The 26,490-nt window shown below is 32.8% G+C and overlaps 2 protein-coding genes and 1 pseudogene across 3 annotated transcripts; 1 reads left to right on the top strand and 2 right to left on the bottom strand.

Annotated features, from left to right (window-relative positions):
* Nucleotides 1–443: 443 nt before the first annotated feature.
* LOC125580454 lies at nucleotides 444–4,104 on the bottom strand (annotated as a pseudogene).
* Nucleotides 4,105–6,338: 2,234 nt separating this feature from the next.
* Nucleotides 6,339–12,572, top strand: LOC106401792 (golgin candidate 6-like). 2 transcript variants are annotated; one of them, XM_013842390.3, is made up of 19 exons: nucleotides 6,339–6,622; nucleotides 7,166–7,215; nucleotides 7,313–7,440; nucleotides 7,542–7,594; nucleotides 8,005–8,151; nucleotides 8,243–8,316; nucleotides 8,396–8,465; nucleotides 8,623–8,676; nucleotides 8,784–8,879; nucleotides 9,081–9,131; nucleotides 9,205–9,291; nucleotides 9,389–9,502; nucleotides 9,587–9,658; nucleotides 9,886–10,071; nucleotides 10,157–10,260; nucleotides 10,370–10,418; nucleotides 10,491–10,556; nucleotides 10,631–11,389; nucleotides 11,846–12,572. In XM_013842390.3, the coding sequence occupies exons 1-19, from the start codon at nucleotides 6,599–6,601 to the stop codon at nucleotides 12,410–12,412; spliced, it is 2,751 nt and encodes a 916-aa protein (XP_013697844.2). In that variant the 5' UTR covers nucleotides 6,339–6,598; the 3' UTR covers nucleotides 12,413–12,572. The 2 variants fall into 2 exon arrangements, with proteins under 2 accessions (XP_013697844.2, XP_013697860.2); XM_013842406.3 differs by lacking the exons at nucleotides 6,339–6,622; nucleotides 7,166–7,215; nucleotides 7,313–7,440; nucleotides 7,542–7,594 and having other exon boundaries at nucleotides 8,403–8,465.
* Nucleotides 12,573–12,689: 117 nt separating this feature from the next.
* Nucleotides 12,690–14,921, bottom strand: LOC106414389 (RNA polymerase II C-terminal domain phosphatase-like 5). Its single transcript, XM_013855059.3, has one exon. It carries the CDS (start codon nucleotides 13,569–13,571, stop codon nucleotides 12,825–12,827), a length of 747 nt encoding a protein of 248 aa, XP_013710513.3. The 5' UTR covers nucleotides 13,572–14,921; the 3' UTR covers nucleotides 12,690–12,824.
* Nucleotides 14,922–26,490: the final 11,569 nt, after the last annotated feature.

The following is a 26,490-nucleotide window of genomic DNA, read 5'->3' as shown; positions in this document are numbered from 1 at the left end:
TGTCTGACAAGGAAAAGGAGGAACATGAAAACGAGATTAGAGCAAAAATCAAATTAACACATACCGTTTGTGAGAAATCGTAGGATTTGATGAAACTAATGAGGAAACAAAGAACTGAGCCGACGACGACGAGCAAACGAGGACGACGAAACAGAGAGTACAGAAGAAGAAACAGAGAATAAGAAATAGAGAAGAAGAAACATAGAACATAGACTATGGGTTTTAGCCGATGAAGGAGGTGAAATCGTCATTGAAGAAAGGAAAGGAGATCGGCGGAGAAGATGATAGATGGTAATTAGGTTTAGTGATGTGTATTTACCTTTTATCTATTTTACCTTTTTTAACTTTATAAAAATCTAATTAAAATATCTAAATTTAATAAATAAAATTTAATTTAGATTAATTTGGGGGTATAAGGGTATTTACAAAAATTAAAGTCCTAATGAGACAAAAAATGTAGATAAAGTTTTAGAGTGACAAATCCAAGTTGAAAGTGTCTCTTTTTTCCAATTTTCCCAAGATTTAATATATCTATATAACATTCTATAACAACAATGCATTAGTTAAAAATAACACAGAACAACTAAACACATAATTCATGCATTGCGTGGGCAACAATTTATTGTTGATATGTTTGAAATGACTTCGAAGGAGGGTTTTTACTTTATTTGACGTTCGTTTATTGTTCTTCTGCATAAACTGTAATATCCATGGAAAGAGAAGAAGATTCCTGAAGAGGCAAGGAAGGAATTTGCAAAACAGGTCTTGGAGGGACTTCAAGAGCCTCCACATTTCCTTCCATCATTTCTACTACTTTGTTCATTGGTGGACGATTTGATGGGGAAGACTGAATACACCACAAACCTACTAGTGTCATCTTCTTTGCTATATCTTCTTCTTCGATACTGATTCCGTTCTCAACCAGCTTTCCACTAATTCCATTCTCAAGATCCTTGTATATCCATTCAGGAAAGTACATTGAGCTTGTGTTTGATGAAGAATTCTGATCAGCTCTTTCTTTGTTTCTTGCCCCAATCATTTCGAGGACCAGCATTCCGTAGCTATATACATCAGACTTGTTGGATACTCTACCATACATTCTCGAAAGAAATTCTGGTGCAATGTATCCTATCGTTCCTCTTGCATCTAGTACTGACGAGAAGTTTTCTTTGTTCTCGCAGAGCTTAGCAAGGCCAAAGTCTGAAACTTTCGGGCAGAAATTATCATCTAGTAGTACATTTTGTGGTTTTATGTCGAAGTGTACAATCCTTGCCTTGCAGCCATGGTGCAAGTACTATATACCTCGAGCAATTCCTAAAGCAATATTGTATAGTTTCGTCCAGTCCGCAGTGATTGAGGTTTTCCCCGAGATGAACCTGTCGAGAGATCCGTTTTCTAGAAATTCATACAAAACTGCTCTCTTGGAACGTTCAGCGCAGAAGCCAAGCAGGTTAACTATGTTAACATGAGAAGTTTTGCTCATGCTGGCAACTTCATTCATGAAATCTTCACCATTAGCCTTTGAGTCTTTCAAGAGCTTCACAGCAACACTACGTCCATCACTGAGAGTTCCTTTATAAACAGTTCCGAATCCACCTTTTCCGACCACTTCCACAAATGAATTTGTAATTTTCTTTAATTGCGCATAGCTATAGCGTTTTAGTGGAATAAGGGCGTCAAGATTTTGTTGTCTACTACCATCCAACTTCCTTTTTCTCCAGAGAATGAAAAATAACAAACCTCCGGCAACCACCAATCCAACCAACATAGAAGTAATCCCGATTCCTAGAGACAAAAACACAACATGCATGGTTATCAAACTAAAATGTCTCGTCTCCTTATGGTGTATAATAATCCAATAAAGTTGGTTGACAGAAAAAAAGAAAAGCTGCAATCACCTATTTTGGCTTTGTAAGAAAAACTGCGATCGCCTACATCAATGAAAATGAATCAAGAAAAAAATAACGGTTAGAACTAAAAACTCAAATTCAATGGACTTTCTATAAGTGGTTAACAGAAACTAAATGGACATTCTCTAAAGATCCAAATTTCAAGTACGTGAACGAGAGTTTGATGAAGGGAAGCTAACTTGATAAGAATAAGTCAGCTTCAGCTATGTGGTGAAGGGATGATGAAGGTTGTTTTCACTTTTCACTCGGACGGATTTTGCCGACAAGACGGATTGCTAAGCAATAGACGATAATAGAAATGTTGTGCTAGCTGGTATACGTTCGGGCAACAATTCTTATATGCGGAAAGCAGCATATACTTGCCTATCAGCTACACAATCGCAACTTGATCTTTGGCACAAATGAATGGGGCATATAAATGTCAATAGATTACTGAGGATTGTCAAAGTCAATGTAGACCGATGAATTCCCAAACTTAAAGAAGATATGGGATCTGTATGCAAAGCTTGCTGTCAGGGAAAAATAAATCCATTGACCAAACCATTATATTCCTCTCGTTTTTCTTAGGTTGGTAAGCATGATAGGTCTTAATATATCCATCCTAAGACTATTGATGCATATAGTTCAGTTGTATAGCATATTTGTAAATATGATTGTTTAGGTTAGCAAATTTGTTCTATATTCAGTCTCTCGCAGTCTCTCGGTGTTCTGCTTCGTCTTCTGTTGTCCTTAGTTCTCGTATTGTCTTTTTCTGTACTTCTTCTTCTGTTTCCTCCTTGTAATAAGTTGTTCAACAACAACACTGTAATCTCTTCTCAGAAAATGGTAAGCTTAACATTTTACCAAAAAAAAAAAAAACTAAATGAATGAGAAAGAATGAAAAAAAAAAAACAATTCCTTGTAAATGGTAAGAAAAATAGGAATAATAAAGAATGCATTATTTCCTTTTGTTCTTTGGTCACTAGTTAAATCTTTAATCTTCTACCATTAAGTTACATTTTAAATTACTTTCCTATTATATGTTCGGGTAATATAAATTTTCGAACAAGGTTCAAGTTGGATTTTTCCAGATTCGGGTAAGTTTGTATGAACCTAAAAATATCTAAATAACCAATATGTTTTAAGAATATCACTAAACAATTTATAAAAAAAAAGTAAAAACCAAACCCGCACGGATGTGGTCCGTGCGGGTCAAACTCTAGTAAACATTTAAAAATGAATATCATACAATTTTGATTTTTTTTTTAAAGTTTTGTAAAGAAACAACAAATGTCAAATTTTGATTGCTGAAGTGATTTGTGACCATTACGAACCTGATCGGCAACCACCGTTCACGGTGAAGGCATCGCCGTAATATCCATCGCCGCAAGTGCACCGATGACCGAACTGTCCTCCGGGGAGCGTGACTTCCGTACGGACCGCGTTTTCGGAGCAAGTCGCGTTACTGCAACCGTCTTTAAGCCACCAGTCAAGGATGAGTCGTTCAGATGACAACTCCGAGTTGTTCATCCCCGACGCAGATACCGAAGAAAGCCAATACTTACACCCACTCCGGTTAACATCTCCAGTACTCATTACATCAGCCGTTTTCTCTACTGCTCCGTCGAGACATCTCACGGCAGAGGTACATCTGTCGAAATTCACAGTTCTTTGCAAGAATCTGGGGCTAATTGAACAGCTAATCGACGATTCGTTGCAACTGTGGAGGAGAATCATGTTCTGGAAATTCGAAGGTGCGAAATTATCTTGGAAGAGCTCTTTGAGTTTGCTAATCTCACGTGTGCACAACGCCGGGATTTCCACACTGATTTGTTCGCTCCTCACTTCGTCTACAGCAAATTCTCCGATTTCTGCAAAGCCATTCTTCGAGCAGTTAAATCGGATCGGATAACCGTCCGAGAAACCGAATGGGTAACGAAGCAACCCGAGTTGGCAGTTTATCGAGCCTGTGGATACTGTAGCGACGGCAAGAGTGAAGAAAACGAAGACGAGAAACAGAGTGTTTGGCTGGCAAGTTTCTCCCATCTGTAAAAGGAAGATTGTTTCGCAAAGATATTAATGAATCGAATGATTATCCCCTGATAGTTGGTCCAATCATACCCGTTCCTTCCTTCCTTGAAACATAAGAGCATATACTCTGAGCCACATAAGTCATACTCATACACCATATCTGCTCTATTAGAATGACTTATAGCTTATGAGCTGGCTGGATATTTTGACTTTATTATGTAGTTATTTTGACTTTATTATGTAGATTGAGGATATTTTTGGAAGTTTTCTCGACAATCATACGAACAAACTATGCTTTATTTAAAAGAGACTAATAATAATACAAGAAAACTATACAGTCTGATTGGAAACTAGGGCTGTTCAATATGGTAAAACCGAACCGTATCGAACCGAACCGAGCCGAAATAGACAATATGGTTTGGTTTTAGTATATACCTTATAAACCGAATGGATGTAATTTTATAAAAAACCGTAGGATTTAGATATAGTTTGGTATATAACCGATTAAACCGAATAAACCGAACAAAACCAATTAAAAGTAGAAACATGTAAATATGTATATGTTTTATAACAATACATGAAAATCTATTTGTTACATAAGTTAAATTTGTGTTAATAACTATTACCATAAATTTTATAGTAATAAAAAACCTTAATTTGTAAAATACTTGAACTATAACTAAATAACAATACATCACAATTCAGACATTTTATTTTCTAAGTTTTTTTTTGATCTTTTTGCTTTATTTTAATCTTCACTAAATTAATACGAAGATTATAAATTTGATGGACAATAATTAATGGAAAATTTTCAATTGAAAAAGCATGACTTAATGAACACTAAATATGGAAGAGTGGAAAAACTTTTCTTTTATGTTTTTGTTTTGTTTCATATTTTTATTTTCAAAATTTCAAGCTTTGATTTTAGTTATAGATTTGATTATTTTATTTGATGGTAGAAGCATTTTTACTTTTTTTTGTTCATTTATTTGAACATGTAATATATTTTTAATAAATGACGGTGTTGACAATATAACCCTAAAATTCATATAATATGATCTCAAACAAAATAATTATGTTTTTTGGTATAAAACCGAATAAACCAAAACCGACGGTATATAAACCGAACCGAAGTAAATATGGATTTAAAATTGTAGTTATATTTTACTAACCAAAATACTAAAAACCAAAAAAACCGAACCGAAACCAAACCGATATCCGGATTGAACACCCCTATTGGAAACACTTTAGAGTAAATAAGATGAAAAACAAATAGATTAAAAGAAAGGAAAAAAATAAATGGAAACTAGAGTAAACCAGAGTAAATTAAATATACTTATTTATATCATTTACTCCAAGTTCAGAAAGATTTATATAGAGAGACACTTTATGAGTTATCTTTGCACTAAAAGACACAATATTGTTTTGATACACTTTACCGTGACAACTGTTTTATTGAAGACAAAAATAACCTTGCTTTTTACTAAAGAGAAGAATGAGTTTTTAAGGAGACAACTGTTATAAAACTTAGTTGGTGTTTGGTTGTATTTAATAATAAAATTATGAATCAGAAAGTAGGTATATGGGTTTATGTGAATGGTTTGTGGGCGTGAAATCAATTTAAAGACATAACATCTAACAAGAAATATTTATGTTGGGAGATACAACTTAAGTTTGCAATATCACTAAGAGACACATTGCCTATATGTATCACACTTTTTCATGTTAGATTTACCAACATAACTTCCAACTAAGAGAGGCAAAGAGAGAGAGAGAGTTTGTCTCGTTGGTTTATTTGCTAAGATTCCATACGGTTATCTCTAGTTACAAATTGTAACAAAACATGATTTCACACTAGTTAAGGGGTTTATTGGTCAATTTAACATATTAAAGTTCTCTCTTGATCCAATGTGTTTTTGTGGGTAACTGAAAACATGAAATGTGTTTTCTAGTGTAATTTTTTTTTCCAACTTCAGCTACAAATAATAGTGTGTTTGGATAGTCATATTAGAGTAAAATATCAGAGTGAAAAATGATTTTGGCTGAGTTGTGCCAGCTTAATGCTAATCAAGATAAAAGTACACAAGTTGATGGAGAGTAATTTCTTGTCTTTTTCTGGATTTACAGAGTATCGTGCTTGTAACATTCAATAAACCATGTTAAATTGGCGGATGGAGAAATGAAGATAATATGATATTTTACACTATTACTGGTGTTTAATCACTTTATTACTCTTTTACTTAGTTTAGTTATAATCTAATCGGTTATTCCATTATCATGTACCCAGTGAACTCTATTTTATTTGTTAAAGTGATAATACTACACAGGTGGAATAATACAAATATAAGCCCAGTGGACTGTATGGGCCCATATTAAAGCATCCTCTAGTCTTTATGGTCCACTTTGTGCGGTTGTGTACACGATATGACTTAGTTAGGAGCTAGTATCAGCCTATCAGGTGTGGGCGTGAGTAGAGAGTAACGTCATCGACCTTCTTCTTCTTCTTCTTCTTATAATTTCACGGTTTATCAGCTTTCTGGCTTTGCTTGAAAAGATCGGTCACGTGAAAAAGAGAAAGAGATCGTCCGTATCTGTCGCTGATTGGAGGATTCGTCTTCCTTGTCTGATCCTCTCTCCGTACTGCCACAATCTGTAACCTATCCGATACGATCGAGATAATGGATTTAGCATCCCGTTATAAGGTGATTTCGAATCCTTAGTGTGTTTTTTTTAATCACCACATTGGCTTCTCCTGGTTCTGTGATTTCTAATTACGGTAGATTTTAGAGGATTCTGTTTTGATTTGGTTAGTGTGTATACTAAACCAGTTTAATGTCATCATAAAAACATTAGGATCCGGTTTATTATTAACTCCAATAGAGTGTGTACTAATCATGAAGGCTGCAGAGTTCTAACTATCCCTCTGAAACATTGTTGATGTTTTGGTTTATTGCACAAGAACTAAGACATACACTTTTATCTAAAAAGTATCACTAAAAATATAAACAAAAACTAATTCAACCAATCATCAAAAGAACTATAAAACATAATTGGTCACACAGTTTTCAATGACACTAAAATTAATATAAAATATCAAAACATCATGTATTTTGAAACATCAGAAACTCTTCAAAACATCATCTATTTTGAAACAGAGTATATATTATCTTTGTATCTCTTCACAGGAATTTTGCTTTTAGTGCTTATGGTTGTTCTTAACTTGGTTCTGAGCTCTTCTTGTACAGGGAGTTGTTGGTTTGGTTTTCGGAGACAATCCATCTTCTAATGAAGACAGGTACATGTTGTTTTCTCTTTAAATTACTACCAGTAATTGTTGAGAATTTAATTTAAATGCGCATTCGATTTTTATTAAGGTGATTTATTTTCTGTAGTTACATTCAGCGCTTGCTGGATCGCATAAGTAATGGTACATTGCCTGACGATAGGAGAAGTGCTATAGTAGAACTTCAGTCTGTTGTTGCTGAAAGTAATGCTGCTCAACTTGCTTTCGGTGCATCCGGTAAGTCTCTTTTTTTTCTTTTTTTTTTCTGTATTGCGTCTGACTGAATGTGAGATCAAATTCAGAACTGCAGTTTGCAATTTTACATGCTGTGATTTCAGGGTTTCCTGTGGTAGTGGGCATCCTGAAGGACCAACGGGATGATGTTGAAATGGTGCGTTATCTTCCTTTTCTGTATGTCTTTTTGTTTCTTACTTAGCTTCCGCAGATTGCTGTTTTGCCCTCTTTCCCTCACTTTATGGGATATGTAGCAACATTTGTTGAAGCAAACTAAATATTTTTTTTTGGGAGACTAGAATTTTAACGCTACTTTTGTAGTCTTTGGAAACAGACGGATAGTTTAGAACCAAATCAATATTAAAGGAGGTGGACACATGGAAATGTTGATTTCTTCCATTATGCATTTTGGTCTAGCATGACAGTCTTTACTATAACATTTGCAGTTGTAAAAGTCTTGTTGTTTTACCGTGATATTACTCAGAGTTTGTTATTGAGTTTCTTGTTGATCTGACTGTGTTGTGCACTTGTGCTATGTTTTAACTTATTGTATTGTTTTCTGTCCAGGTTCGAGGCGCCTTAGAAACTCTTCTTGGCGCTCTAACGCCAATCGATCATGCAAGGGCACAGAAGACTGAAGTCCATGCGGCTCTTATGAATTCCGATTTGCTCTCCCGTGAAGCTGAAAATATCACTCTTCTTTTAAGTTTGCTGGTTAGAGTTTATTATATATTTTCGAAACTGTCTTGTCAAATTTTTGTGCGTGCATCATATCATATTGTTTGTTTTCCTTGTGGTATGGCAGGAGGAAGAAGATTTTTATGTTCGATATTTCACTCTCCAGATTTTGACAGCTCTTCTTATGAACTCTCAAAATAGGTATATATTCTTACAGAGTATTAATGCTGTGCCATCTTTCTATCTTTTCTGTAGAGTCTTTTGTTGATGGTCTCTTCAGATTGCAGGAAGCTATTTTGACTACTCCTCGCGGCATAACTCGGCTCATGGATATGCTGATGGATAGGGAGGTAACAGTTAACTATATCTTGGATATTCTTAACGTTGCTATTGGTTTGTTTAAGAGTCTGGTCTCTTTAGCCTTCAGTTAACCTCAAATAATTATTAGTCTGGGAAGGGATGAATATTATGTTTCATAAACTTTATTTATTGGTGTTTGGCTTACAGGTAATCCGGAACGAGGCTTTGTTGCTTCTTACGCACTTGACGCGTGAAGCAGAGGTGCGATAACCTGCTTATATCTGTAACTCTTCGTTTTCTTCTGCCTTTCTTTAGCTGAAGTAGCCATTGAATCTGATCGATCTCGCTTAATGATTAACTACTTGTAGGAGATCCAAAAAATTGTTGTCTTTGAAGGTGCATTTGAAAAGATTTTTAGCATCATCAAGGAGGAAGGAGGGTCAGATGGCGATGTGGTTGTGCAGGTGACCAGTAGCTCTTTTTTTTTTTAAATATATTATAGCACTAAGAATTGGACATTTGAGAAGGAAAAGTGATATTGTTTTGTTCTTTAATTTAGAACTACAAAATTATTGGCATTTACACGTCCAAATGTTGTCTTCCTGCAATTTTTGCAAGCACTTCCTTGTCCATGCATTTGCACTAATAGTGTTCGTTCTTTACAGGACTGTCTGGAGTTGTTGAAAAATCTTCTTCGCAACAGTTCATCAAACCAGGTATCAAAGCTTTGTATATGTTCTGTATTTTTCTGATTCATCTGCACAAATGCTGATATTCGAAATTGTACAGATACTACTAAGGGAGACCATGGGTTTTGAACCAATCATTTCAGTTCTAAAACTGCGAGGGATTACATATAAGTTCACCCAGCAGAAGGTTAGATCATCGAGTGCTTCTCTCATTTTGGATTGATTCTACCAGCTAGTGCGAGTTTGTTAATATTTTTCCGTCTCAATGAACAAAATCCTAGTAGACTGTTAATCTGCTTTGTGCACTGGAGACAATCAATATGCTGATCATGGGAGGTGCAGTCACGGACCCTGGAAAAGAATCAAACAAACTGGCAAATAGAACGGTTTTTGTTCAGGTTTGTGTTACGATGTAAAAAATGTTGTGGCTCCCCATTGTTGACATATGTTTCTTATTATATCATATTTGGTCTAATCAACAGAAAAAACTACTAGACCACCTCCTTATGTTGGGTGTTGAAAGCCAATGGTCGCCTGTTGCTGTTCGGTGCATGGTAAGCAAATCTCCTTTGTTATCATTCAAATTTCTTTTCTGATTTGTGCAACTGACAACAATTTCGAAAATTCAATTTAACTTCTTCTTTTGTTGAACCTTGTTTCTAAGTTGACCATGGAACTGGTGTGTTTATGGGTTTTTATCTAGAGATTGTTAATGTATCATCTAGACCCAGTAAGCTTAAGTATCTAATGGGTCTTCTATTTTTTGATTCTTTGCTACTAGACATTTAAATGCATTGGAGATCTGGTTGATGGACATCCCAAGAACCGTGATATCCTTGCTAGCAAAGTTCTTGGTGAAGATCGGCAAGCAGAACCTGCACTCAATTCTATCCTCCGGATCATTTTACAGACATCTAGTATTCAAGAGTTTGTTGCTGCTGATTATGTCTTCAAGACCTTCTGTGAGGTTTGGAACTTTTGTGTTATATGTTATTATTTGATAGTGTAATGTGAGCTTGCAGCTTATTGTTACATTCTCTAAACGTTTTCAGAAAAATCGGGAGGGTCAAGCAATGCTAGCTTCAACTTTAATACCCCAACCACATCCCACCACCCGAGATCCTCTAGAAGATGATGTTAACATGTCTTTTGGAAGGTGTTATCCTCTTTTCCTTTCTCCAGCAGCTTTCACCGGTTCATTATCATTGCTCTTTTGACCTAATGCTCTTGTATCAAATCTTACTGGAATTTTATATTTGTGTCAGTATGTTATTGCGAGGCATTTTCCCTGGTGAAACTGATGGGGATCTTGAGGTAAAATATTTGTGTCTCTGTTGAATGTTAATTTGTTACGTCTTCCAGAACTAATCTATTGATTTCAAACAGACATGTTGCAGAGCTGCGAGCATTCTTTCTCATGTTTTGAAAGACAACATTCAGTGCAAGGAAAAGGTAATTGACTTCAATGTAACCACACCTTTATACCTTAGGTTCTGCATTGCCTGACTGTTTCAGAAACTCAACAGGCTTTGAAAATAGTACTTGAGTCACCTGTGCCGTCCATGGGAACTCCAGAGCCTCTCTTTCAAAGGATCGTCAGATACCTAGCAGTTGCCTCTTCCATGAAAAGCCAAGATAAATCAAAATCATATATTCAACAGATCATCTTAAAACTGCTTGTCACATGGACCGTTGATTGCCCAGCTGCAGTTCAGTGCTTTCTAGATTCACGCCACCACCTAACGTACCTGCTCGATCTGGTATCAAACCCAGCTGCAACAGTTTGCATAAGAGGCTTGGCGTCTATCCTACTGGGAGAATGCGTCATCTACAACAAATCAAGCGAGAATGGTAAAGATGCTTTTGCTGTAGTTGATGCTGTGAGCCAGAAGATGGGGCTCACATCATACTTCTCGAAGTTCGAAGAGATGCAGAGCAGCCTCATCTTCTCTTCTTCCTCCGAGAGACCTCGAGAGGATCATGAACCGTTGACGAGAACAGCCACGCCTAGTGAAGCCGAGATCGAGGATGTTGACGTGGCAGGTGCGATGGATAAGGGGAACGAGGATCACCCGATGCTCATATCGTTGTTTGATCCTAGCTTCACAGGCTTAGTGAAGAGCCTTGAAGGTAGCATTAGAGAGAGAATCGTGGACGTGTATAGTCGGCCAAAAAGTGAGGTGGCTGTAGTACCGGCGGATTTGGAGCAGAGGAGCGGAGAGAATGAGAAAGACTACATCAACCGCGTGAAAGCTTTTATAGAGAAACAGTGCTCGGAGATTCAGGTACATGCTTCTTGCTCAACTCGTCTATGCTTTTAATTGTTTTATTGCAAAAATTATTTTGATGAATTATCAAAATTAAATATACAAAACAACAAATTTATTGATTTGTACTTACATCATTACTTTAATTTAACAGATTTAAACTAATTTATTTTTATTTAAATCGATTTAGAATGGTTTAAACCGATTTGAATCATATAAATCAGATTTTAAGAAAATTGTTTTGTCTAAGACAGATTTGCCGCCTTAAACCGACTTTTAGAACCATGATTACTACGAACTATGTCTTATGTTCTTAGTGAGAAGTGAACTGAAACAAATATTCATACAATTAGTCTCCAAATTTATGTGATATGTATGAATATGATTATGTGAAGGTTATAACCGAAACAAAATAAATCTCAACATCAGTTGTGCCTTAAAGAGCTTATTGTCGACCTCTGTGTACTTTTCCAGAACCTTCTTGCTCGGAACGCTGCTTTGGCAGAAGACGTAGCGAGCTCTGGCAGGAACGAGCAATCTCAAGGATCAGAGCAAAGAGCAAGTACAGTAATGGAGAAGGTTCATATAGATAGCATCAAGCGAGAACTCCAAGAAACATCTCAACGCTTAGAGACAATCAAATCAGAAAAAGCCAAGATGGAGTCTGAGGCATCAGAATACAAGAACGTTGCCGCGAAACTTGAATCAGACCTGAAGGGCCTGTCGGACGCATACAACAATCTGGAACAAGCGAACTACCATCTCGAGAAAGAGGTGAGATCCTTGAAAGGAGGAGAAGATCCTATGGAGTATCCTGATGTAGAAGCGATTAAGGAAGAAGTGAGAAAGGAAGCTCAGAAAGAGAGCGAAGACGAGTTGAACGACTTGTTAGTGTGTTTGGGACAAGAGGAGAGCAAAGTGGAGAAGCTAACGGCGAAGCTGGTAGAGTTAGGAGTTGATGTTGATAAGCTTTTGGAGGATATTGGGGACGAGTTGCAAGCTCAAGGGGAATGTGAAGATGATGATGATGATGACCACTAAACAAAGTTGTAGAGATCAAATCTTCTCAGTCACTCTAAGTAATTTATCATCTACTTTCCAACATGTTATATTGTTTTCTTGATTTCTCAGAAGCTTTTTTACTTCAAGATATAGACAAGATGAATGAATGAATGAAAGAAGAATCAGATTTGGTTTCTCACTCTTATTCTTCATAGTCATCTTTGATCATTTTACCAGTATTTTCAGATAACGGGGGAATTGATTCAAGGTGCAATGCAGAAGGGTTCAGATGAAGCTTTACCCTCCAAATCTAGAGTAAAACAAACAAGCATTTTGATTGAAAAGTTTGCATTAATTGTTATTGTGCGTGTATTTTGAGAAATTGCAAACAAAAATAGCAGTTAGTTTTCTGAAGTGAAGGTCAAAATCAACAACACACAAGGAGGGAGGATCAGTCACGTATCAAAAGCCTCAAGTCGTAAGAATCCTCTTCTTGTTGGAATCTTGTGTGAGCTTTCTGAAGGATTTTGAGAACCTTAGACAATGATCCATTGCTTCGACTCTCGTCGCTCTTCTTCTCTGCGTGAGAGTAAAATTCTTCTTCCGAATCATTATTCGTCATCTGGTATCTGAAATAAATGTACTGTTTCACCTGCAACAAGTTTGGCTTGTGTTGAGGCCAAGCACTAGCATTATCATCAACAATAACCACTCTTCGTTGATCAGCAGAGATACGATCAAGAGTCTTGCTATGAGGGGATTTCTCTCTGGTTATGACTCTATTTCCAAAATATCTTTTACCAGGATCAATCTCACTCAATATATACCGCGCGTAGCCGTACGTGCCCATCGTGTAAACGTGCATGCGGAAAAGCTTGTTGGCTTCTTTCAGAAACTCGCGGAGGAAAGGTCGTAACTTTATCAGATGCCTGGGAGTTCCTCCGTTAAACGAACTCAGTAGATCACCCCTTGAATCAAGTTCTTGCATTATATATTTTTCTTTATCAGAAAGCTCTGAAACAGGGACATAGTGGAGAAGCGTCTGATCCAAGTCAAGCACTAGGTGTAGTTTCATCTTCTTCTTCTTCTCCATCTTCTTCTTCTTCTTCTTTTCTTCCTTGTTGAGACTCGAGAGTTTGTTTCTTCCTTTGGTTTTTTCCAATAAACTAAAGAATAATTGCTTTATAAACGACCCCATAGCTTCTGTTGGCGTTATAAGGAGAAGACGAAACACAACTACGGTAACCGAAAGACTTTTTTGAAATAGAAAAACAATAAACCTAGTTTTTTTTATGGGAAGCAACAACGAGCGAATGAATGAATAATCGGTGATAGTGATTAATGCTCCCCTTTGTATTTATAATGGAGCCTTGGAGTTGGGTAAGGAAAAAAGGAAAATTTCAAAGTGATTTTCCTTTTCTCTAATCACTACGTACGTGCATGTTAAGTTATTTAATTTCAGGCTCAGGTCAGGCTCAGGTCAGGCTCTGTTATAAATTATTTGTTGTTTTCCAAATCTAGGACACAAAAAGACATAAGAATATTTGTGTTAGGTACTGCACCCTCCAATAATCCTCAGAATAATCTTGAGAGCAAGTTTTCACGGGTTGGTGATAACTACCGCTCCATCAAAGATGAGGTTTGAATCACATAAACTTCTTTTGTCTTGGTTTATGTGAGTTTATTTATGTCTATTGGGGGTTTTGCTTGATTTTCTTTCTCTTGACAGGTTGCTTCTGCTCTTCCACATGCTGGTTTGGAGTCCTCGTATCTGATTATTGGTATTGATGTCACCAAGAGCAACGAGTGACCAGGTTAAACAAGTTATGTTCTTTATGTATAGCCACTGATAGTTGAATGAAACCATTCCTTGAGCACTACAATAACAACAGGTCAAAGATGACATCTCACTTTTGGGAACATCCGTCGTGGAATGAGAATCATGCATCAACGGTCCTGGTGTGTTATATACTACAGGTTTGTTGAGGAGGATCACCGAGCATCAACACATCACATGTTGAAGCAGAGAGTAATGAGAATGGTATCGGGTATGTTAAGTTTATGGGTCGTTACAGTGTAAGTTTTTTCTTAAGTGTTTTTGCTTTTAACATTACAAATAAAGACCTTTGATTCATAGCAATGCATGCTACATAGGCTAGCGGAGATGTCTACGGCTGCCTTACTCCTTAGTCAGCCTCTTATCTCTAGGGGAAGTTGGACTCTTGGAGTTCTTTGATAAACGGATCAAGGTTGAGTGGTCACATGGTGATTGTTCTTGCTGAAGAAGCAGGACAAGAGTTGATGTGCAAAAGCATGATTTTAACGCTGACGCCTCTGATTACAAGCTTCTTAAAGATGTCGGCTTCTGGCTACCACAAAGCATCAAGGTAAAAATTAGATTCAAACTTTCTCTTGTGCCATTCCAGATAACTGTTACGAGACTCATTTTCAGAAGATACAAAGTGGTTAATGGGTTAGAGTAAATGTGCTGGGTCATGAGTCTTTAGCCTATTCCATGCATAAGTAGTATATAAGTAGAAATGATAATAAGAGAGATCCTTATCTAGAGATTAGATCACAAGAGTGGGAGGTGAGAGACTCCATTATTAGTTCTCTCACGTTTGTTTCCTTTGCTCTGTTTCTATTTTGATCCAAGAGATACGTTAATACCTTTAAAACTCATCATAATGTTTTTCTTTTATTTTTTCTGGTGATAAGATCATTTTAAGAAGCTTAACATGGTGAAGAATCTCAAATACATAGGTAACAAAATCCATAACTCTTTCTCCCCACTTTTCAACTCATTTCTTGATATTGTAAACTCATTTCTTCATTTCTTGCTTTTAGATCCTACATACATGATTCGGGTTGTTCAACCAATGCATCAGACCATGTTTACAGATACACTTCTTGCTTGGAGCGTTGTTCATGGTGCAATAGCTGGTTACACTGAATACACCAGTGATCTTATCAATGGAAGACCAACAAACATTCCATACAACGTAAGTTACTGACAAATCAAATGCTTTTCGGCTTTCAATCCCGGAAGGATCCGAGTTGTGGTCATGGATGCTACAGTGGAATAATCTGGTTCGACATAACAGAACAGTGGTCTTGCGTGATGGTCCTGACCTGTTCTTTTTTGTTGTTGCAGAGGATAACAGAGAAACAGAACAATGTGGTGATTACAGGATAGAATGTGGACAAGGCTAATGTCTTCAACGAATCAGCCCAGTTTCTTAGGCTCTAAGGATATAACCATTAACCAAGGAGAAGCAAGATGAGCCGGAAAAGCCACATCTTGACGGTGAAAACGGTGATGGACTTTTTGATATTCCTAAGTGAAGATCAGAAAGCATTGTTTAAAGAACTTCCAAGACATATATATATTCAGGACTAGGGTCGGCCCGCCCTACGGGCGGGATATGATTTTTTAGCGATTAAGATTTGTATTATTGCTGTTATATTTTGTTATTTATGTGGTTAGATTGCGAATAGAATTGATATGGGTGATAATGGTTTGTGTTTTAAGCTATGGATTAGGTGGATGATTTTATTGGATTAGGGATTATATGTGGTATATTTATTTTGGTTGTCTATTTCTCTATCCATAGATCTCTATTCTTGAGACTTGTTTCTGAGAGCAACTCCAGCGTTTGTTCAGGTGTCTCACCAAGACCGAACCAAGGCGACTATTCTCTCATCTTCGAGAGAGTTAGTTTCGTTGAACCTGAATGTTTTCCTGTTGTTCTGACGTATCAAGTTGTTAGGTGATGTGCTGAATATTTTAATTAGTAAGTTGGATTTTTTATTTTAGACATGTTTTCTTAAAAAAATATTTGTCAGGATGTTTTTGTCGTGTTATGAAAGATTGTCAATTTTGAACTTTTATGTGAAAATATTATATATGTTTTTTGTATTTGTTTGTTTGATGTTGTTAATTATTTTTTTGTTTGATGTTGTTAATTATGGAGTCATTTGGGATGATTTTAAGAAAAATGATTTTTTTCTCTTTCATTTTTTTGGGGTTACATTATTAGTACTACAAATGCAAGAGTGTTCTTTTAAAAAAATATTTATGCATTTAATACAAATAATTGTTAATTTGATCCAAAAAATAATTTCAGAGGGGTCATGATCAAACCATCACTTTAAAAATTAACAAAATCTCTAAACTTGGAAAAATAAAAAGATTAAAATTAAACTTACGGCTCTAAACCGGTTTATATATATGGAACTAAGTTCCTAAAGGTAGAATAAAGCTCCAGTAATTTTTAATCAGACTACTGTTTAATTTTTGCAACATATAGTTCAAGTGATTGCTAAGTTTATAATATGTTATACCAAATTAAATTTAAAATATTATATTTAAGAATTGTGTATATATTTTTTTTTTTACATGTCACTTTTGATATTTTCAAATCCTATTATGAAACAAAAAAGGTTAGGAGCAATATAATTAATTGTTTTTCTTCAATATTTATGTACTGTAAGTAAAACTGGACAATATTTTATGGTTGTTTTCGAATGTGTTAGTAATTGGAAGAAGTTATATTAGATAGTTTTTAAAAAAAAAGTTTTTGTTTGTCTTTTTTTCTGATAATTATTTGTTATATTTGTTGATATATTATTTATAAATAACCAATTAGAATATGCAATAAATATTTTCCATGAATTTAATACATGAGTAAAGAGACATTTTAAGATCAATATATATTTTCCTAATTATCTGAATGTAATTCTGATTCATTGTTAGATGTTTGGGTCAAAAATTCAGAAGGAGACTTTGACAATGAACTATTTTATTATTTTATATAGCTATGATATTTGAGTGACTTCATGTGAAAACCTATCAGAATACAATACGGTTTTCTGATTATATATTCAGAGAAATACTACTTTGGGTCAAAAAAATTAGAAGGAGAAACATTGACCATGGATTCTTTGATATAATTATGCATTCAATGAATTAATAATTTTATATCAAAACTATAAAAAAATCAGTTTTCCGATCACACATTCAAAGAAACACTATACTTTTTCCTTTGGATCAAAATTTTAGGATCCTATCACATAAATTATTTAGGCTGTATCAAAGAAACATTATATTTTTATCTTAACCTATATAAAACTATCGCTTGTATTTCTAAATATCCGGCAAAGATAGTAATAGTACTGTTCAAATCCAAGTATATGTTTGATTATATATAGGTCAAGTCAAGATAGTTTGATGATAAATAGATATTTTTATTCAAAATTAGAAATACATGTCGGTCTATATGTTGACCAATGTTTCTTGAGCCAATTTTTTTCCTAAATCTCTTCTTTTCAGAAAACAGGAGTTCAACTGCGTTCAAAAATAAATAAACTATAATTAAAAATGTAATCAAAATTCGAATTTGGGCCTGTAATTTAACCACTTTGGTACATTAGCCACATCTAATAAAGGCCTGTGATTTAGACTCGTTCATCCCAGTCACGGACCTTACTTGAATAATCAACAGCGGCGGAGGAGATAGACTTCGAGACGATGTCGTATAGAACCCTCTCCGATCTGACGTCATCGTTTTCTTCTCACTTTTTCCTCGAGTCGCCGGAGAGCGACACTTCCATCCCCGGGCAAGCCGGTAAATCGGAAGGGAAGGAGGAGTAGTCGGAAGAACTCGACGGATTTGTGGAGATAGGGTTCTAGCGAACGCAACGCCGTCATCGCCGATGGGTCTGAACCGGCTGTGGACAGATCCGTTCGCTCGATGTTTACCCTCAGTTTTTGACGGTGTTTGATGCCATGAGTGATAGAGAGACGTCAGGTAGAGCTAGAGAGAGTTTTAAAGTCTCGATCTTGTTCTTCTTCTCTTCATCTTCTTCCACTTCTTGTTTGACCTGGTCGTGAGCCTTTCGCATCAAAGGATTTGGATTGGGTTCTCTGATGTTGTCAAAAAAGATATCACCGTATACTCTGAGTTCAAGGTGAGAGATATCACATATATTTATACCGAATCTCACACCGTCTCTGAGACCTAAAGATCACTTTGAAGACACATGAATCAATGGGATTAAAGAGTGAACCATTAATCACACCGTTTCTCGCCGCGAGAGGAATCGCAAACGACACCACATCGCCGTCGCGCGGTAAGGAAGAGACGTTCTCCGTACCTTCGTTGCAGCGTATTAGATGCTTTCATCCACGTCAGGCCTAAGAAAGTCTAATCCAACAGTCCATTACACAATAGATATAACGAAGCCCAACATCACCTATTAATGAAGCGCTGCGTTTAGAAGGAATGGGACACGCGTCAGACCAGGAGAGAACGACTTAGTGACGTGTCTTAACGTGAGAGAAGCAAACACTTCTTTATAGTAATAGATTTCCTTGAACGATAACGTTTTGGCAAAAATTAAATAATTGTATGTTCTAGCGATTTCACATATTTGTTGGCAAATATGCTATGTTTTATTATCTTCTCTATTTAAAAAGAAGTACCATTTTTATCTACCATAAAAAAATCATAATATCCTTATTAGATCCACTTCATTAATTATATTTATTTAATTATTTACATTAATCTATTAAGTATAAAGATATTAATAATAAATTAATTTTAACTGTAAATTTAAATTTTATTTTTAGTTATAAAAAATGTTGAGAAAAAATCTAACAAAAACTTTCTAAAAATTTAAAATATTTTATTTAAACTAATACCATTGATTAATTTCGTAATTAATAATATATATTATTATACATTAGTTTAAATAAGATTTTATTATAAAACAAAATAAAATAAAAGTGTATGCTATTTTTCAAATTTTATAATTATATTCTATATCTTCTTTATTAAAAGAAATACCATAAAAAAAATCATACTAAGTCTATTTTCATCAATTACATCTATTTGATTATTTAAGTTAATCTATTTAATATATAACATTTCTAAAAAAATCTTATAAATTATGTAGATATTAATAAATAAATTTTAACGGTAAATTTAAATTTTATTTTTACTTATAACCAAATATGTTGGAAAAAATCTAACAAAATCTTAATAAAATTTTAAAATATTTTTAAATTAATGCAGCGATTTATTTCATATTTAATAATATAGTATTATTATAATCTATTTACTTATAAAATCCCACAATATACTAAAATAAATAACACAGAAATACAAATCATGTTAAGAAAATATCAGTTCTATAGTATAACTAAATAAAATTTTAAAATGTATTGTATTCAGTCTGTAAAAATTATAAATGAATGAAGAAGATTCTCAATTTGTTTATTTCATACTATGAATTTATTTTACCAAACTCGAAAATATATTAATATATAATAACAATTAATAAAAAAGTTAAATGTATAAAACAAATCATTATACATTAATAATATCGGATAAGAAACATAACCAATAACATTATAGATCTACACAATATAAAAATTCAAATGTAAATTATATTTTTGTAAGTTTTGCGATGGTATCTGTTATATATTTACAAATAGAAAATCTATCCGCACGGATGTGCGGGTGAAAAATCTAGTCATGTTTTACACGTTAAGTTTTGTCACCTTTTGAACCTACACCACATCATATTACTTGTTAGGATTTCCTTTTGCTATGATATTTTCAGCTTTGATCATGTTTAGTTTAGTGTTTCCTTGTGCCTTTTTCATATCTTTATAAAATTCTGATAATTTTTTATGCTTACAATTTTCATTGATCAGGTTTTAAAAGGGGTCGGCAAAAATTCCCGTATATAACCAAATTAAACCGACTCAGCCAAACCAAACCGACCTAGTCAAACAAAACTAAAAAATCAACTCGATTAAACTGAACAAACGCAAACAAAACCAAATTAAACCAAATTGAACATAAACTAAACCGAACCAAACACAAACCAAACTAAAACCAAACATAAACTAAACCAAACTAATTTCTGTTGACTTTGGTATAATTTTTTTAGTATCAAATAAACCAAACCAAAATGAACCCAAACCGAACTGATATTTAAACCAAAATTTCCACCTTTTAGGTTTTAGAGGAAATTCATCATGATTAAGTTTCTTCTTTACTTATCGTCTGCGCTTTTATCTTGGATTTTACTTTTATTTTTTTGTCAGCAAAATAAACAACCTCATATAGACTCTACAATCGAAATAGATAACTCTCCATCCATATGGACAACAAATGACAGTTGCTTTCTTGCATTGCGTGCGAGACTGTCCGCCTTTGAATTCTTTGGATTGGATTTTTGCACGTTATTTTAAATTCGCCTCTTTTATAAACTTAGTTTGTTAAATTTATCTAAAAATATTTAGAAGTTATACAAATGCAATCTAATATTATTTAAAATCAGTTGTACTTTTCGTAATATAACATGAAAGGTAATATTATTTTCATATGATATTCAATTTTAATAAGATAACTAGATTCTGATTTAAAAAGTGCGAGAATATTTTTAAAACATTTTTTTTTAATTTTTTAATATTTGAAATATATATAAAACTGTTTCTATTTATATTAAATATAAAACTTATATAAAACATTACTTAATTTTGTTTTTCAATTAATTCCCCTTTATCATTAAAAATTTTTATAATGTATTTGATTAATTGTTAATTTCAATTTTGATAAATTCTTATTAAAAAAAAATAGATGTCTATTTATTTACTCTAATAATTTATTTATATACACTATTAATTTAATATGAAAGCTTTTTTAACTTTAAATGGATATAATTTTCTATTTGCGAAATATAAAAAATCTACATTTTTGATTGAGTTAATATTAATTTAAATTATTTTTACTCAATGCCCTGCGCCTAAAATAATTAAATGTTTAAATTATTAATTAGAAGACATATACATTTTTGTAAATTATTTGAGAGTTTTAGTCGTTTATTTGATTTATCATATAATTTGAAAGAAAATTAAGAAACACTATTAAAAAGTAGGATTCAATGTTTTGTATTGTTTAAACACAAATTTAATTGTTGTACTGTTTGGAAAGATATCTAATAGTATCATTGGATATCTAGTGATCTTATTAATTACTAGAGATTTTTTCCGCGCTTCGCGCGGATTGTATCTTATAAATTTATTTTATTTGTAATATTATTTGTCGGTTTTTTCTTTTACATTAACTTCTTGTTTTTTTGATGTTATTTTTTCTTAATTTAAATTTATATGTTTATAATTTTTCATTTTTCTTGTTAAAAATAGAGAATTATATTTTTTATTGATGGTTTTTTGTATGTGACATAAAATTTTTGAAATTTTAAAATAATGTTATATATAGTACGATTAACACATTAAAGAAGAGAAACATATTCAGGCACATTTTACACATGTTTTATATGCATAATTTTAAACATTATATATGTATATATTATAAGTTTGAAACATGTAAATGCTTTCTAAAGCTAAATACTTGTTCTGAGTTTACATAACTTATCGAAAGTTTTATCTCTTTTTAAATTCAAATCACAGAAAAAATATATCGAAAAGTCAGTATAGATGAGTTTTTTGGGCTTTTAAATCAACACTGAAAAATTACATGAATCAGATAACAACAGTTTTATAAACAACTGGATAAAATTTGACCGAGCCAAAAAATTTCACACAATATGTTCTCTCTTCTTCAAATTGCAAAGAGCCTATAGGCACAAGAAAAAAAATCATAACTTTTGTTTTCACTTATATAACATTTTTTCTCCTTTACACACGGAGTTTATTACACTGTTATAAGCAATGGAGAACTCTATTCATATAAGATTCACATCTATGCATTTTGACAAAGAAGAATTTTAGCCATCTTTAGTTTCAGAATGGACCAACTTCAGTCATATACACTATATTTTCTTTATGATTCAAATCTTACGATTTTAATATATGTGCAGATTTCCATGTGAAAAAGCACGCACGCCATCTATCATTCAACCTATTAATTTTTCCAAAGTAAACACTATAATCCTTGTTTGGTTAGCTCCACAAATTAATCTCTTTGGATCAGTTTACTAAAAAATATAGATACTAATGTCAGAAAAGAATATAAACACTATCAACAACAAATATTGGCACAAGACTATTTGGTTCAAGGAACATATTCTACATAATGCGTTTATATCATGGCTGGCTTTGCGGAGAAGACTGCCAACCAAGGATCGCTTGAGGCGTTGGAGGTTAAATGTCTCAGGAACGTGCATCCTTTGTAATCTGGAAATAGAGACTCACTATCATCTCTTCTTTGAGTGATCTTTCTCTCGCTTGATATGGGAGCCTTTTGCTGCTGAAGTTTGGATTTCTCCTCTGGCTGATCTACACTCTATTGCAGCCTGGATCAATCAACCTCGCGTCAACGCAGATACGCATGCTACTCCAGTCATCAAGCTCTATTTTCAGTCAGCCATCTACCTGTTGTGGAAAGAGCGTAATGCTCGTGTGTTCACAGCTGTCTCCTCACCTTCATCAGTCATCCTTGTCTCTCTCGACCGTATGATGCGTGACCGTCTCCTCTCTTACCCGGCAAGTTCTTCTTTCTCCTCTTTTTTACTTCTTTTTATATTTCTTGTATAAGACTTCCTTAAGACTTTTTTTACCTTGAGTTGTTGTTGGTTGTTTTTGTTTCCTTGCTGTAATAAGTTGTTTAAAAACAACAGTATAACCTTTCAAAAAATGATAATCTTAACATCTTACCAAAAAAAACAACAAATATTGACTTATTTATGTGAATATGTATTTTATTTTAAATCATTATAGTGGACGAAGAAAGCACCATAATTTGTACAACAAATTTTCTTAGATTCACGTCATCATACTCACCATTTTACCATTTTAATTATATAATTTTACATGAGCTTCTTCACCCTCCCCGGTTATTTTCTCTTAATTTATAACTACAATATAAAGTTATAAACTATATATATTATAAATTAATAATTTATTTACCCTTGAAGTCTAACGATTAAAAATAGAACATAATTCAATAGATATATGATTATATTAATAAATTAGTTGTTACAAATTTGAAATTTCTAGAAATATCAAAAGTTGTATGTTAGTTAATTATCTTTTAAATGACATTTATTTCTAATTCTTTTTGGATGAGAATATTTTGGCTGAGGTGGATAGTCTCAAAAACCTTGAATTTAGTTCCTTTTATATAGTAGGATTGATGACATTTTGTACAATATCATATGACTTATGACTAAATGTTAAGACCATTAAAATGTTTCTGTTTTAATAAAAGAATATATAATATAAGATATGACTAAATATTAGGTGCATTAAATGTTTCCGATTTAATAAAGTAGACTAGATAATATAACATATGACTTAAATTTAGGTCCATTATAAAAGTACTAAATAATAAGCTAAATAATATTTTCAAAAGATATATTTCCTCCCCTCTTTCTGAGAAAAAAATTTGAAATCTAAAAACAATGTAGATGAAAAGAAAGATTGTATTTATGATCACAATGTTGATGATCGGAAACCTTATAGTTGAATCGGAAGATATAAACAAAGATTTTCAAAAATGTTTCATTCTTTGTCTTAACATATGTATCATTAGTCAAGTACGAGATAAATTAGGATGTTTTGGTGTGTAACTTTTTTTCATTACTCGTACTAACAACCCATAAGCTTAACATACCCGATACCATTCTCATTACTCGTACTGGAAACATCCTAATTTATCTCGTAAAACTGAACAAAAATAAATTAAACCAAATTAAACCAAACTGAACATAAACTAAACCGAACCAAACACAAACCAAACTAAAACCAAACATAAACTAAACTAAACTAATTTCTGTTGACCTTGGTATAATTGTTTTTAGTATCAAATAAACCAAACCAAAATTAACCCAAACCGAACTCATATTTAAACCGAAATTTTCACCCTTTAGGTTTTAGAGGGATTTCATCTTGATTGAGTTTCTTCTTTTCGTCTGCGTTTTTATCTTGGGTTTTACTTTTCTTTTTTTTGTCAGCAAAATAAACATACTCATATAGACTCTGCAATCCAAATAAATAACTCTCCATCCATATGAACAACAAATGACGGTTGTTTTCTTGCACTGCATGCGAGACTGCCTGCCCTTAAATTTTTTGGATTGGGTTTTTGAACGTTATTTTAAATTCACCTCTTTTATAAACTTAGTTTTTAAATTTATCTAAAAAAATTAGAAGTTATACAAATGCAATCTAATATTATTTAAAATTAGTTGTATTTTTCGTAATATAACGTGAAAGGTAATATTATTTTCATATGATATTCAATTTTTAATAAGATAACTAGATTCTGATTGCACTTTTTAAAGTGCGAGAATATTTTTAAAACAAGATTTTATTTACAAAATTAAATTGTCTTAATTTTTAAATATTTAAAATATATATAAATATACTATTTATATTTATATTAAATATAAAACATAAAATATTACTTAATTTTGTTTTTCAATTAATTCCCATTTATGATTAAGAAAATTTATAAAGTATTTGATTAATTGTTAAATTCAATTTTGATAAACTCGTATAAAAAAATTAGATGTCAATTTATTTACTCTAATAATTTATTTATATACACTATTAATTTAAAATTAAATCTTATTTAACTTTAAATGAATATAATTTTCTACTTGAAAAATATAAAAAAATCTTTATTTTTGATCTGAGTTAATATTAATTTAAATTATTTTTACTCAATGCCCCTCGCCTAAATTAATTAAATGTCTAAATTATTAATTAGACGGCATAAACATTTTTGTAAATGATTTGAGAGTTTTAGTCAATTATTTGATTTATCATATAATTTGAAAGAAAATTAAGAAACATTATTAAAAAGTAGGATTCAATGTTTTATATTGTTTAAACACAAATTAAATTGTTGTACTGTTTGGAAAGATATATAATAGTATCATTGGATATGTAGTGATCTTATTAATTATTGATGATATTTGGTACAATATCATATGACTTATGACTAAATGTTAAGACCATTAAAATGTTCCTGTTTTAATAAAAGAATATATAATATAAGATATGACTAAATGTTAGGTGCATTAAATTTTTCAGATTTAATAAAGTAGACTAGATAGTATAACATATGACTTAAATTTAGGTCCATTATAAAAGTATTAAATAATATTTTCAAAAGATATATTTCCTCCCCCTCCCCCCCCCCCCCCCCCCCCCCCCCCCCCCCCCCCCCCCCCTCTTTCTGAGAAAAAATATTGAAATCTAAAAACAATGGAGATGAAAACAAAGATTGTGTTTATGGTCACCATGTTGATGATCGGAAACCTTATAGTTGAATCGGAAGATATAAACAAAGATTTTCAAAAATGTTTCACTCTTTGTCTTAACATATGCATCCTTGGTCCAGTACATGATAAATTAGGATGTTTCGGTAAATGTGGTAAGTCATGTGGAAGACAATACGAAATTGATCGTGTTAATTTTCGATGGGTTTCGGCTCAAGATCCTAGTAAGTTTTGGCAATAATCATAAATTTAATATAATTTATATTTATATTTATATTCATTCAACATATACAAATTTTCCTAACATTTATTTATATTTTGGTGGTTTTTGTTGTTGTGTGTAATGAGCAGAAAAGGAGATCGATGTGAAGAAGGCAAAAGACTGATTGTATTCAGGTTCGGATACGGACGATAAAAAATTATGAAGGCAATATTAATTATACATATTTTCCGTATTTGATGATTTAATAAAGATACGTATTATTGGTTATTTCAATTTTATAATCAATTCAAATAAACTTTTGATAACTGATCAGTTTTGTCCAGTGTTCAAGAAAGCGTTAGACGCAAAGCGGTCAATAACTCAACGCCTAGCGCCTAAAATGATTAATTGGATGTCTCAATTATTAATTAGCTAGCCTAGACGTTTACCAATTATAACAATATGCTAAATATATATAGAATAATAGATTGAATATCATGATTTACAATTAATAATTTTCATATTATTTATTTTCATAAGATTTATGAAAAACATTGAATCCTGCTTTTTAATAATTTTATTTCAAAATATATGATAAATCAAATAATTAACTAAAACACTAAAATCATTTACGAAAATATATAACTTTTTAACA

This window comes from Brassica napus, chromosome A2 (assembly GCF_020379485.1).
Source record: "Brassica napus cultivar Da-Ae chromosome A2, Da-Ae, whole genome shotgun sequence".
NCBI lineage: Eukaryota > Viridiplantae > Streptophyta > Magnoliopsida > Brassicales > Brassicaceae > Brassica > Brassica napus.
The sequence above is the reverse complement of the archived record's forward strand: the minus strand, read 5'-3'. Positions and strand labels throughout refer to the sequence as shown.

What these genes read in the sequence shown, in the direction of transcription:
- LOC106414389 (XM_013855059.3), bottom strand. Translation starts at nt 13,571, where the DNA reads ATGGGGTCGTTTATAAAGCAATTATTCTTTAGTTTATTGGAAAAAACC.
- LOC106401792 (XM_013842390.3), top strand. Translation starts at nt 6,599, where the DNA reads ATGGATTTAGCATCCCGTTATAAG. An exon ending in ACTTGCTTTCGGTGCATCCG is followed by an intron (nt 7,441 to 7,541) that starts GTAAGTCTCTTT and finishes CTGTGATTTCAG; the next exon opens with GGTTTCCTGTGGTAGTGGGC. An exon ending in AACAGTGCTCGGAGATTCAG is followed by an intron (nt 11,390 to 11,845) that starts GTACATGCTTCT and finishes GTACTTTTCCAG; the next exon opens with AACCTTCTTGCTCGGAACGC.